This window comes from Amaranthus tricolor, chromosome 4 (genome assembly GCF_026212465.1).
Source record: "Amaranthus tricolor cultivar Red isolate AtriRed21 chromosome 4, ASM2621246v1, whole genome shotgun sequence".
NCBI classification, from domain to species: domain Eukaryota; kingdom Viridiplantae; phylum Streptophyta; class Magnoliopsida; order Caryophyllales; family Amaranthaceae; genus Amaranthus; species Amaranthus tricolor.
In genome coordinates this window covers 31,038,204-31,053,292 of record NC_080050.1, presented here as the reverse complement: position 1 = coordinate 31,053,292, position 15,089 = coordinate 31,038,204, and the positions used below count along the sequence as shown (strand labels likewise).

General features: G+C 30.6%; 3 protein-coding genes across 3 annotated transcripts; 1 reads left to right on the top strand and 2 right to left on the bottom strand.

The window, feature by feature from the left end:
- Positions 1–673: 673 nt before the first annotated feature.
- On the bottom strand, positions 674–2,577 carry LOC130811080 (uncharacterized). The gene has a single exon (XM_057677237.1). The coding sequence runs from the start codon at positions 2,413–2,415 to the stop codon at positions 1,708–1,710; it is 708 nt and encodes a 235-aa protein (XP_057533220.1). The 5' UTR covers positions 2,416–2,577; the 3' UTR covers positions 674–1,707.
- A 4,064-nt stretch (positions 2,578–6,641) lies between these two features.
- Positions 6,642–11,541, top strand: LOC130810302 (uncharacterized). The gene is made up of 4 exons (XM_057676306.1): positions 6,642–6,879; positions 8,560–8,662; positions 8,844–8,896; positions 11,149–11,541. Exons 1-3 carry the CDS (start codon positions 6,767–6,769, stop codon positions 8,856–8,858), a joined length of 231 nt encoding a protein of 76 aa, XP_057532289.1. The 5' UTR covers positions 6,642–6,766; the 3' UTR covers positions 8,859–8,896; positions 11,149–11,541.
- A 1,137-nt stretch (positions 11,542–12,678) lies between these two features.
- On the bottom strand, positions 12,679–14,774 carry LOC130810301 (F-box/kelch-repeat protein At5g43190). Its single transcript, XM_057676305.1, has one exon. It carries the CDS (start codon positions 14,599–14,601, stop codon positions 13,468–13,470), a length of 1,134 nt encoding a protein of 377 aa, XP_057532288.1. The 5' UTR covers positions 14,602–14,774; the 3' UTR covers positions 12,679–13,467.
- Between the last annotated feature and the right edge of the window lie 315 nt (positions 14,775–15,089).

Genomic DNA, 15,089 nt, shown 5'->3' with positions numbered 1-15,089 from the left:
TAATGAGATTACAACCTTAATTATGAGTATTAACCACTTTGAAAATGCTCCAAGAAGTTAAAGGGACGAAAAACAACAGCTTATGAATCGTCAGAAGATTCGCTCGCCCTAAACAGAGGCTCGCTCGGTCGAGCGGGCTACAACAAGCTACTGGATTTCTGTTTGTTTGCTCGACCCATTCAAGGGTTCGCTCAGTCTAGCGAGTTGATCGAGCAAACTTCAGTATCCGTTCTGTCAGTTTCTGCTCGACTAAACATAACAAAACATCTTCAAAGAACCTTTTGCACTTCTTCATTAAACATCATCGAGACACATTATTCCCATGATTACTTCAAGTATTAAATCACACTTTAACACCACAAACATTAAGTTACTAACTTAAACACCCACATTAACTACACTCATAGGATTCCATCCCAAAAGACACACATAAATGTACATGTCAAATGTGCACTCAAATCACACCATTCATAACAAATATTTATAGCTCAACCAATTCAATATATCATCTTGCTTTAACACTATTATATACTACATTTAGTCTGTAATAGTTGCTACAGCCTACAATCGTTGTAGCTACTAGCCAACTATTGTTCATTAACTAATCTTTTTTGGCGAAGTATTTGTCTATATAAAGTATTACATAAATATAGTCTAATGAGATATTATTTAATTTGTTTAATGTATATATTAAAAATTAAAAACTATACATAAAATAATGGGAAAAATACAAGAATGTAACAACTACTTCATTTAAAATCAAATGAAGTATATCGTAAAATAAAAACAAAAAAAAAGCCTTGAAAATTAGACTAGAATTGGTCAAAAACTCTTCTGATGTGAATTTCCTAGTTATGTTCTTCAATCAGAGGTCTTAAACGACTTTGTCCGATCCCTTCACTTGTCAACCATGCGACGGTCGCGAAAATGCGGTAACAAGATGATACATACTACATAGTTCTACCCTTAAAAATCGGCCAAACATTACATAGAATAATAATCCCTGAACCAACATAGAACTTATTTTTACACATTTACAATTTGATTGAAATATCAATTCGATATATCAAAAACTACATAACTCCGTAAATACAATAATTGCCATCTTAATTTCGCCCTATTTTCTAATTAAAAAATGAAGAAAAAAATTTACATTATGAATAAGAAAAAATCGATGAAAATAATTCAATCTTTCACTCATTCGCTGTAAATAGTCTAATCTATTGATTATTTTTTAATAATCTCATCTTTAATTTGTATTTGCTCCTAGCATACCCGGTGGACTAGGAGAGGGTGGAGTTGTAGTGGTTCATGTGGTAGGGTTATGGTGTTTAGGTCACTGGGTATAAAGGTAAAGTACACTTTCAGACCCAGTATTTCGCACAAGACATAGTCTAGGTGGGGGTATTTTTTTATTGAAAGATACGGACAAACTATACTTATTCCCCTCAAGGAAGAAGTAAAGGATCAAACCCCAAACCTTCTGTTCAACATGCAGATGCTCTATTCATTAAGCCATAAGCACCTTTAGAGTTTAAGTTATTAGATATGTTGGGTGAAAAAAAAAATACTAAAAATTAGATTTTTAAATAATATTTTAGAAGTGAAATTATTCACAAAAATAAGTGAAAAGTTAAATTATTTTCAACAATTTAGCAAAGAAAAAAAGGATAATATACACACCCAAAAAACTCTTGTGATTCAAATTTAGGTCTTAAATGATTTTGTGCCTTCACTTGTCATGAGTTTTTTTTGACTCAATCTTCTAATTACTTGATCTTTCTTCTTAAAAGAACCCTTAAAATTTGAACCAGAATTTGAGCATTTTGTAATATTTGGAACAACATACCACCCAATTGAAGTACACATAATTGCAAAAGATCTCCCAAATAACACCAAAAACATCAAAATCAGAACAACAATTATGATTAAATATAACTGAGAATCCCTCCATTGATGAACCCTAAATTTTCTGCATAAACTCATCTTCTTATTACCCTCATTTTCAACCCCATTTTCGGATTTAATATTCATCGATATAGAAGAATTTAACTTACTTAATTTAATCGGCTTCTGAAAATCAATTTTAGGGTTCTTGATTTCGTGATTATAATCAGCTGAATTCTTGGGTTTAACTTTAACAACAATGGGTTTAAACTCATGATCTCCTTCATAAACGAATCGGACTAAAGAAATCTGATCCGGGTCAAGTTGAGAGTAGATTTGTTGTCTTTTTTCTTCGATTTCTGCAAGAAGAGCTGAGAATTTGTCAAGTCCGCGGGTCGAATACGGGTTTTTATTGGATTTTGAGGGTCTTGATTTTCTAGGGGAAGAGTCTGCACTTCTAGTATGTCTTTCATAATCATCTTCTTCCTTTGAAAAATTATTGGTACCACAAATAAATCCACTTACCATTTTCGTTTGGTGTGAAAAAAAGATGAAGAATTATGGGTTTTGATCGGTTTTGAATTGTATATGTGGGTTTAATTTTTTTTTGTGGGTTGAATGATAGGAGTAAGAAATAGTAAGGTAGAAAAGTTTTGAGGAATTTTGGTATTTAAACAAGAATGAAAAACACGGGGAGGGAAATGGAGGGAATAGTCAAATGAAATGATCTTTGAAAAGGATTAAATTAGTTTTAATTAAATAAGTTGAGTCATGGAAGCTTCTAATAATTGTAATAAAATATTGATTGGTTGCATTTGACTTACTTGAAGGACAAGGTTGATGTGATATATCATATATGCATATCAATATCAAACACACTATAGTTTTCTTTAGATTTGCTTCTAATAATTGTAATAAAACAAAGAAATGAATATTTGATTTAGAATAGAAATACTTTTGATTCTTATTAATGCTATAGTTGCATGATTTTTATTTTTATTAACTAATGGAAAATTTTGAAATTAAAAATCCCAATTATTGGTGTTTCAACTTTAAAAATTCCAACTTTGGGATATTATTTAAAATCATAATTTTTGGTGACATTTTAACGATCCTAATTTTAAAAAAAAATTTTAAATAAAAATATTCATGAACGGATTAACCAATAAAATGATGCTACGTAATTGTTTTTACATGCCATCGTGGTCTCCTGGTCATCAATAGAGCAAGTATTTAAAAATATAATATTCCTTAAGTGAAGATTTTTAGATAAAAATGCGAAGTTGAAATTTTTATAATTGAAATAGTTAAAGATGGAAATTTTAAATTAAAGTTTTCTAAATAATAGAAGTATTGTTTTACTTATTTAATTAATTTATTTGTTTTAAATTTATAATTTTTAATTATACACAAATTAATTTATATCAAGGACTAAAGTAATAAATTAGATAGCCCAAAATCAAATAAAATGTACAACATCTTTGAAAAAGAAGCGTGATGACTTATAAAAATCAAACGAAGTAGTCAACTAAATGCATATATAAAATAATTGATACAAAGATTATATACATCTTATTTTTTTTTGGCGTCTTGTATGAGACCATCTCACTATGAGACGACCTTAAAATAATAAATTTATAAGCTAAAAATTTCTATTATTAAGCTATTTTACGCAAGTATGAGACACATCTCACAGTGAAACTGTGTCATACATTCAATTGCGAAATAAACAAATGCTCCCGGTATTTGAAATAATAAATAAGCACAAATACAAGCTAAAAATGCATTTAATTATAATGGCAAATAAAATAATTTTAGTGAATTATTGACCACCTTAATTAATATAGAAAAAAATAATAAAAGTAAAATTTAATGGGTCAAAAAATAAAATTTATCCGATCCGGACAAAAAAAAAATATTTGTTGCTGTTTGAATAAAAGTATTTAGAATAATAAATAAATCCTACTAATTACGTTATCACTAAGCATCTCATGTTTATCTACTAGTACTTGATTTGATTTAGTTTATTTATAATAGTCAATTATGAAGATGAGAGGATTATGAAAATGTGTTTAATTTAATATTCTTCAAAATCTTCAATGTAAATTTCTAAATTTTTGTTAAACAAAGATATTCATATAATGACCAAGAGGAATATATATAAAATATATGACAATATAATCTGAGATAAAAATATTATATCTAACATTTACTCTACCTCAAGTTGGAGCATGTAAATTATAAATGTCTAATATCGTATTAAAAATAAAAATTCTAATGCAATTCCACATCTTCAAATTACTTCAAGTGATGACACATAAGCAACTACTTTTCTAATATTTTCTCTGTTTCGAATTAATTGTAATATTGGCAAAAATGACACTATTCATTCATCATTCTTAATTTGTAATTACTTTTTAATTTATAAGTTAAAATATAATCAATTGAAATCTTGTTTTAAAGATTATTAATATCAAATTTTTATAATTTTTTAATTAGAGATATTAAAAATTAAATTAATACATTAAATTATGTAAAAAAGCAAAGAATAGGCGCATAGACCTTTATAAGATCATTTAACCCTACTAACTCTTCCGGGTTCCGGCTCGTAAAAACATTAGTAAATAAGAAAAAAATAAATAAGACTTGCATTAAATCCACTTGATATATAAATAAATAGAAATTAAGATCATCTATAAAAAATATAGTAGTATATTGTTATATAGACATTTATAATAAATAAATTTAAACAGTATAAATATAATGTTAACTTTTGGCATAGTTTGAACTTTGAAGCTTATCAGTCTAACAATTAGGAAAGGTTATAAGTATATTTGTTCAAGTACATATTTTAAAAATTAGAGGTCTCAATGTTAAATTACATAGTATATGTGAAGTATTTAAGGAAATAAAATTGTTAAAAAAAATATGATACTTTTTGAAATTACATAGGACTTTAAAAAAAGTTTGTTAATTTTTACATCATATCTACTAATAATAACTATATGACTTACTAAAACTTAATATTTTCGGACTAACTATTTATACAATTGGACATTAATTTACAAATTAAAAGTTGCACATTACTAATAGTAAAATTTCAATTATAGGACATTAATAATGTTAGTAATTTTGAATCTAACTTTTTAAACCCACTTTAAACAATTACTTTTTCTTATTTTTGTTCTTCTTGTTTACTTTTTATATAATTTTTAAAATAAATTTTGAGTTCTAATATCTTTAAATACACATCTTAAAAAATTATTTAAAATATGTAATAAAAAAATACACATTAAAAAGAATCTAAAGAGATTTCACATTGATATATTCTATTATGTTTATTATATATAACTTAAAATCTTAATCAAATTTTTCCCATTAAAATAAAATATTTTATATGAAAAAAACATGAGAAAATAGTACTTTGAACTTCGACTGAATATCACATTGACAAAACTATAAATAAATACATAAAAGAAATTTGGAGTTGGTTATTTTCTTAGTAGTAGAGCTTGCATTGTTCAATAATGAGGAGGTTGGTTCATGTGCTTTAGGAGAAAAGAAGGAATGACTGTGAGAATACGCTGTTTTAAATTTCAATAAATAGCTTTCAAAAGTCAACATATCCCATTTCTTACAATTTGGTCAACATATTAATTATTTCAATTGGGTTTTTAATCTGCATATTTTTTATTGTTCATTCTTGATTGCATGCCAAGTTTTTCTATGGAGATTTTTGGATATACAGATAAACATTACTACTTCACCTCCTTTCTAGATGCCTTACTTATGACTATGTCAGCAGGCCCCATCCTTTCTAGAGTACATTTCTAGATGCCCACAAACACCTATTTTTTGATAGATCGTTTTTCGTTAAGACGACCTCGAAACAAGGAGAACATATATTATTGATTGTATTAATTGGACTATTTAAGTTATATATAGGAGATAGTCTTATGGTGAAACCGTTTCGCACAAGAATTTATAAAAATAAAATAATCAGTTAGATGGGTTTTGGGTTGGTTGAATTTAGCCTAATGTATAATCGATTTGGAACGAAAGAAGTATTTATGTTAATATTAGTTTATAATTGAATCATTGGAGTAGTATTTTAAAAGAATTTAACTTAATGATTTATGGGTCCTCAATTCATCCTTAGTTATCTATTCTCCTCTTCTTCCTTCTCTTACCATTGTTTCTTTGTAATTTAATGCTCTTCTTAGTCTCACCGAAAAACTTTCTCAATGCTTCTGACCAATAGACTATAGAATTAAAAAAATATTTTCATCATTATTGATTTTAATATCCATCACTTCCACCCCTACTTCTTCCGCATCGCCAGCGACATCTATAATTTAAATACATTTGATTATAGTTTGCTTACATAATACAAGTGCAAAAGAACAAAACAAATAAAAAGAGCAATAGACAAGTTGTTGTAGAATCAATCGATCATGAGCAATCTGACAGATGGTTACCTACTATAAGCGATTTCGTGTTTGTTCCTGATTTTGTAACCAATTTAAACTCTTATGGGTATGATTCACACCGATCAAAATAATTTGACTGTATTATCTTTTATGGATATGATTTACCGTCTTTTATTCATCCGACTCCCGGTGTGTGTGATGATGACTTTCAAAACGGAATGAGAGTTATTTGGGCCGTACTTTTTGTGACATGCCGTGCATATCATTGACCTCACCCGACCCGGCCTTGTACAATCAATAGTTTTGGGCTTTGACGTAAAGCGAAACCGCGGAAGGAGAATGGGCAAGTATAAGCGCGTAAAGGACGTGTTCTAAAGCAGTTTCTCGTACACGACTCATTCTACAATTCTAACAAAATCCGCCATTGTTGCAGTACGGGAAGACAGATAATGGGAGCCGGTTGTTCATGCTTCGATGGCGAAGCCAAGCAGCAGAGACGAGAACAGGAGCAATTAGCTTCTCAAGAAGCTCGAGCCAAAGCCGCTGAGGCGGCTCAAAAGAGGTAATTTTTCAATCGCGTTTCGTCTTTCTTCTGTAATCAGTCCCTTCCTCCATGTTTTGTTGTGCAATTTTGTTACTAGTATTGTTCAAAACTTTTGATTTGCTTCTTTATTTCTTGTTTGAGCCATTTTAGATCAAACTGTTGGAATTTCTTTCAAGTTGACTTTGATCAGAGTCCAAATATTCTCTTGTTTCAGACTTGCAGTTCACTCCTACCATATCTATATCATTTTTGTTTATCTATTTATTTACTTCTGTATTTGTATTGTATTCAATTCGATAATTCACTTGATAATGTATCTGAATTATTTTTTAATTAATTAGAATTCATTTTGGATTTAGTAAAATTCAAATGTTGATGATCAAAGAGGCATTATGCAACTCATATTTTTGGAATCTCATTAGCAAACTTTTTAAAGCATTCTTTTGCAAATTCTAACCCTAAAATTTGGTTGTCTTCATCCTCGTTTAGCGTAGTTCAGCCCTTTCAGAAATGCCAAAGCGTTAACTCCAAACATATGGGATCAGTTTCATGAACTAACACTGCTTAAAAAAGTTACTTTCGCCTTTTTCTTATGATATAATTGTGGGATTTCTGGTATTGAAAGTCTTGAACTCATGTAATGATGTAAGGTGATGTTGTCTAGGTTTTAGTACTTTGCAATTTAGTGATCTTGATGATTTACGACATAATCATCAAATTGATTAAATTGTTAGATGAAGTCGTATATGTAATGTGTGTCTTAAATCTCATATACTATGAAGGGCTTGCTTTCCATGTTCGTGTGTCCATTTTGCAAAATGGCCATTGGCCCTGGCTTTTTTCATTTTTGTTGTCATGAAGTATATTCATATCAATATGCGATGCTGTTTCCGTGGATCTGTTAGGAAATGTCATAGATTAAGTACCATCACTTGGGCATCAAATACTAAAATGGTATATGAATAACTGGAAATGTCTTCTTAGAGAAAGGGAGGTCTATTTGAAATTAAGCTTTGGAGTTGTTGGTAGTCTGGATGTGCATATAGGGGTCATAATGAGCTGATTTTGAATCCATGTCCATTACCTAAGATTTGAACTTGGCTTGCTTAGGGGAAGCCTTTAAGGCTGAAGCTGATGTAGTATAAATTCATTGAGCTGAAGCGCAATCTTTTCTCTACACCTGAAGCTTGATAGGAATTCGCATTTTGGTTCTTTGTAGTTCCCTAATGTTATTTTTGTTTTGAAGCTTTGAATTAAGTTTCAATTTTAATATATTGAAATATTACAAACCAGTGTAGAATGTAGATGAAGTATTACTAGAAAACTAAAATGCAAAAATGAGAATTAATAACATCCAACATTCAATGAAGTTGGGAAAAAATGGAATTTGACATATGTACTAAAAGAACTTTAGCAGCAAAGCTTTGCTAGGCTCGGCTTAAATCATCACACTCAGAGTACAATTGTCTCTGTCAAATATTTCGCGTATGAAGCCCATACGTTCTTACTTATCTGGCTCAATCACAGCCATATGTGCCTGATACAGATGAAAGTAAGATGTACTTTTGTCATTGATTGTTTGTTGTTAGCAACTTCTCTTTTTGGCTCATTGAAACTAGTTGTCTAAGTGGTCTTGCTTTGATGTATAAAGTCTCTTTCCTGACCAAAGTGCTTCATGAATTTGTGGAACAAATGTAGACAACAGGAATTTGAACTGTCTGCTATTGGAAGAGCTGCCCGTGCACAAGCAGCAAAAGAAAAGCACTCTGGGAATGCTAATAGGGGTGAACCAGTTCTTAAGGTATTATTAATTGTAATCTGATCTCGGAATACTAGAAATCACAGTGGGTGAAAGATTTATCACCATGAAGAGAATTTCTGTAATTTTTTTTACTTCCTAGGTTCTAGTTGCTTCATCCCTAGTTATTTTTAGAAATAATTGTCTCATATCTGTTTACTTTTTGTTGATTTGTTTGTTGCAGTGGCAGATGGGATAACTTAACACTAGTTGACTTTTTAGTGTTCAACAATCATTGTAAGTGAATCGTTAACATTTTTAGGTGCATTTAATTTTTTTAATACTTCTATTGAGGTATTTGAATATAACTCAATATTAAACTGTTTCAATCTACATCACGAAGTATTTTTTTCACCTCTAGAGCATTTAGTACCTAAATATGTGTTGTGAAGGCTCCCAGCCTGCAATGCAAGTTAAATAAGTTATTACTGTGATGGTGATGAATGTTTTGAAGACTCTGGAATGCCATATCAGATATTTAATGTATTGATAATTTGATAATGGCAGTCTACTGTCATATTAGGTAAAACATGATTCTATATTGCACTGTTTGCTTGCCCAACTATTAATAACACTCCTCTCATCATGGTGTCCACCTGAACCTGTTGATTCCCCCTTTTCCAACATAATCGTCCTCAATTCGGACGCTTCACAAAAAGAGAGATGTAATAGATCTGCCAAGACCCGAACCAAGACTGGATGGTAAACACACACTATTGGGCAATTTAGAGCCTGCCACAAAACTCCAAAGGACAATTCCTTATTATTCAATATTCAAAAGCTAACTAAACATTACAAGGCTGGCTTGTTTATATAGCCTATGCCCAACAAACAAAATACTACAATAACAACTATTCTAACTAACAAAACCCAAAGACTAAGTAATAGTAAAATGTCGATAATGCCCTTGGACCCTTTGACCCAATTCATCACCAGAGATCACTAGCCTTGGTTTTGCAAATACACCATGTGCTCCTTTCATCGACTTATTCTTGCAAATTAATTGAACTGGCCATTGATCATCGCACTATATGCTAGGCTTCCCTTTGAAGTAGAAATGTGGATTGGATAACAGGGACCCTAGCTTAGTCGCTTTCTTTTAACTGGTGTTTATCCAGTCTAGTCATAATTGAAGAACATGCAGTGGATAGCTTCTTGAACTCTTCATTTATAGGATGCAGTTCTAGCTTGCCATCAACACAGATTCTGCTCCTTGACAGTAACTATTGTTTGTTAAGGAGGTAATGACATCAAATTCTTCTTCACACCTTCATCAACTATGATGTACATATTGGTGCAGTCATCATGTATAACCTTCCTCTCAAAATTTCCATGACCACAACTCACGTAAAAAATTTATATTTGGCAAGCATTTACACTCCAAATATCTCTTGAAACACTTTTTCTTTAACATAAAACAATGGTAAAGTTCAAGTATTGCTTTTAAAGTTTCTGCTTGTTGATCACCTAAATATCTTAGCTTGTGTAAGGGAGGATGGCATGCGGTGGGTAATACCAGTTTCTCAACCTGACTCCTAACTAATGTAATTGATCTCTTTGCTTCATCAATGATGAGGTCGCCACTCAAAAGCATCTTCCTTGATCCTGTACCTAATGTGATATATGTTCTACTTTTCCTTTCCACATTTTCCATGACAATATAATGTGACATGTGACCCTAGTCAATCTCTGTTAGAATTCTTTTGCAATAGCCTTGTTGAAGTAATAAAAGTATCAAACCTAAAAATTATCACCATTGAGTATCATCCACGTAAATAAATATAAACAAAATACATACTCGTTCTTTTTTTCACATGAAGAGCAACTTATTAACATATCTAAAAGCGTGTCCTTGGAAATATATATCTAGCAGCATTTCCTTACTCGAAGAACTTGATTTAGAACTTGCTTTGAAACCTTTTCTTCATTTCGTTTTTACTACATATCCAGCCATCCAGGGGTTGATTATTCAATATGTACCTTCTTTTTAAGACAACCATTTTAAATTGATTACTTCACACCTCTTTGCTGAATCTTCCAGCAATTTTGACAGCTAATGACATCAATAATGTAATGGTTTCATGCAAGCTATCGTAGCAAGCACCACTTCTTAGTCAATATTCAGTCTTTTATTATAGTTTTTCATCTCTCTACTTCTGGATATAAGATGAAAAATAACACAGTTTGGCTGCTAAAAATCACTCCTCTTGGCTCTTAACTTAACCTTCTTCCTCCCTGTCAGCTTGTTTAAGGATTAGTGGCTTTAGTAGAGATAAGCATCCAGTTATCCTAGCTCATTGAGTTGTACTTCAAGGAGAGGCTAATCTCTCGGTACTCTTGAGGCTGTGAAGATGCTAAGTAAAAAGAGCGATGTATGGTTGTTCTCTCCCTATTAGAGGGAGGGCAATATAGGACGAGGTTATGCTATTGTAGAGATTTTTAGCAAAGATGTGTCCACTTACCTTTTATTGTCATAAATTTTTGTACAGTTTTGAAGAAATTGATGATACTTGTGTGGCGGGACTATCGTGGCAGATAATTGCTCTGATTTTCAGCATTCGGTGTGGTTTTTGATAGATATATTCTAGGAATCGACGCTCATACAAAGCATTCGTTTTCCTCAGTGTCTGTTGCCTGTTGGTGTGTGTATATATTTCATCATTCCTGTATATCTTTTAAACTATTACATATGTTTGGTGCTATGATTACATTTGTTCGTTTTCAGTTATTAGGAATGTTGTAGTGCGAAATCCGACTATTTTTTGTTTCCTGGTGCTATAAAATTACACAAGTACTATTCAAATTTATAGTAAGTAATATAGCATCAAGAAAAAACATTTAAAATTTGTGTATCCTTGTAATTAAATTGAAATTTCAGCTTACGGAGTGAAATAGTGAAAGATAAATAATAATTAAATTAAATATAAACATTTCTTATATTAAAGAGTTCATCAAAAGGAGAAAAGGCTTAATGAAAATTGAATTTATTCATATATAGGAAGCGCTCAACTTGGGCTTTGTTTATTTAAATTGTAAAATAATAGTAATATCAAGTTAAATTAAATTTAATTTTTTAAACTTAATAAAAATTATTTACTCCAACAAAATTAAGGTCATATAAATTCTCAAATGAGACAGTTTTTAAGTGACATAATTTCTATTGGATTGACTTAATATATACTTATAATGTAAAAGATCAATTAAAAATAAGTTAGCTCAAAAAAAAAGTTGAGTGTAAGAATCGTTCATAATCTCAACACTTATTTGAGAAAATTGTTTTCCCCATTAAAGCAAGAAAAACCATTAGAAAAACTTCAAATGAATTTCTAAAAACAAAGATCCGAAGAGATTTCAAGGGTTCTATTTTATGAACCTCATTAGTTATACACTTATTCTCTTTTATGGGTATGGGTTGTTGTCTTCCTTCTTTTCTCTGATCCTAATCATAATTTTCTATGAGCGGGATCCTGATAATCTCATGTTCTATCTACTTCATTTTCACCACCAAGCACATCATCTTACGACATACATTGACAGTATTATAGAAAATTACTATTTTGCGGCATTAGTTTAGACATTTGGGTTTATTAGGAAACTAGTTAGGAAAGATCTCAACTAGGTTGAGACTATTTTGTTGGCATTTGCTCAACAGATGCATTTATCAATTGGGTAGTTTATCTGCCTGAGATGATAATTGATGATTAATTTGATAAATAATTAAATATGCTTTTAATGGTAGTTTCTTAATGATAAATGCATCTAAATTTTATATCCTTAATACTATTTTAGATAAGTCGTTTATCCGGTGGATAATTTAATTAACCATGTCATTCAACAACTTTACATTAAAAGGATAATCTTTTTATCTTTTTGTGGTAGTTTCAACATATTTGAAGACTTTGATTTTATTAAAGGAATGTTTTGAGTGAGAACTAAGTGAGATTAAATGAAAGTGATAGATTATCGTCTAAAGATATAAATAATGTAAAATGAGTAAAACAAAGAAAAATAACATATGATTTAAAATAAATGAGACCAATAAAATACATACTATTATTACATTCTAAATACTTAACAATCAACCTTTATAATGAAGCTAATTTCCCTTCAAATTACATGAAATACTAAGATACTTAATTAAGTGTACTACACATTATACATGTATACCCATGATCCATGAATAAGAATATGAGATTGAAGAGTGTATATTTGAAGTTTGAACAAACCCTTTTACAATCAAGCTTTCCAATACCAATAAATGCAACAACAAATCGATATAAACAAAGAATACATGAGAGAAATTTCGACCTAGATGTTCCGTAAAATAAATTGGTTCAACACACTTACATAATATGAGTGCTATACCTTGATGAAAAACTTCAAACTAACCTCAAATTAACAAATTTTCACATCACAAGTAGAAAGGGTTCAAAACTCATTTCATCCGATATTTACCCAACTTTATATTACTGTAATCGACTTTAGCCCGACTTTAAAAATTAAAATGATATAAAAATCAATTTAAACACAAATTTTGGTCCGAAGGCCGAAATGCACACCTCTTGTCACAAAGATGAAATTCAACAACTCATCACAAGTAGAAAGGTTCAAAATACACTCCATTCAATATTTACCCAACCATGCTGACTCCAACCCGACTTCGAAGATTACAAAGATGTAAAAATGAATGTGAATAGTACTTATGTTGACTCCGACTTTAACCCGACTTCAAATATTACAATGAGGTAAAAATCAATGTGAATGCAGTACTCAGTCCGATGGCCTAACTGCACACCTCTGGTCACAGCTCAAAAAGAAGCATAAAGCTTGGGAACAAAAGAAAACCAACGAAATCCACAACTATATCTGTGAGGAAGAGCAGGACATTTAGGCAACCAATGCCAAGTCCTCCTAGAAACCCTATAATACAAAATCTCAGGCCAACTATAACAACATATACAAATCAAACCATTGTGCCAAAAACAATATATATGTTCATAATTATGATAACATACTGATACCAATTTCTTATACATCAATTCAGGCAAACTTTCAATTTCAACCCATTGATTTCCTTCATTTTCTTCATATAATTCCCATAATTTCAAATTCCTAGAAATCCCATTACTTCCTACCCCACCAATCACATACATTTTTCTTGCTTTTCCTCCATTTTCACCTTCTTGTTCTTCATCAGAAATCACAACCCTAGCAAAAGCAAGTTCATTTGTAGGCATTTCTATAAAGGGATTGCACCAATTACCCTTTTGTAGATCAAAGGAAACAACTTTAAAAGGGTAAGAAGTAATGAAAAACAAAAACCCATCTCTATAAACACCTTCTTGATGAATTGTATCATTCAAAATTGGCTCAAACCCATCAAATTTCCTCCATGATTGATGGGTAGAATCATATAGAAACACAGATTTTGATGAATAAATAAAGATTTTAAACCCATTTGGGGAAGAAATCAGAGTAAGAATCTCAAATGTGAAGGGAAATTTAGGGAATTTGACAAGAATAGAGGATCTAGACAAGAGATTAGTGACTAAAAATGATGAGGAAATAGGTAAATGGAAGCAAAATAACCCATTAGAAGCAGAAAGAAGAGATGAAGATGATGAACAAGGATTAATCAAAGATTTTGCAGCAGAAGGATCTCTCCAAGTACCAGAAACAGAATTGTATAAAGGAAAATGGTGATTAAATTGAGGATGAGATAGTAATAGGAAAGAAGAAAATGGGGAAGAACAAGAAGAAGAAAAAAGATTGAATTTTGAAAGGAAAGATGGGTTAAAGATCAAAGCTTTAAAATGTTTACAAGTAGATCTTAGATAAAGGATTGATTTTAAGGGGAGAAAAGAGAAAATATGATCTAAGAGTTCTTGGGGTAATTTGCTCCATATTAAGGGATCCATTTCTGAAGGGTTTTGATTTTGCATTTTGGGAATTTTCTGGGTTTATTGATGATTGAGAAGATGGAAAGATTTGAGAAAGATTGGAATTTGATGCAAGGGTTTGTATGAATGTTTGGAAAATGTGATAAGAACAAAGAAATTTGGTGAACTGATCATGTAGAAAAATAGAAAGGTTAGAATATTAGAGTAGAGTTGAGTTGACCATCCAGAAAGGAGGTGACAATGGGAAACCAACAATTCATTTTACACAATCTTGTAAGCTAATAATCTATTTCATAAATCATCTATAATTAGACCGATCTGTTATATATATTTTTTAAATTATTATAAGTAGGCATTAAAAATGATGTAAGTAGACATTTAAGATATTGAAAGTAAGGATTAAGGACACGATAAGTAAGCATTAAGAATAATATAAGTAGACATTATAAATACGTTAAATTGACATTTAATCTTTAATCTTTAACAAGCACTTTTGAGTTTTGTTTCATTTAAAGTTTATATTACTTTTT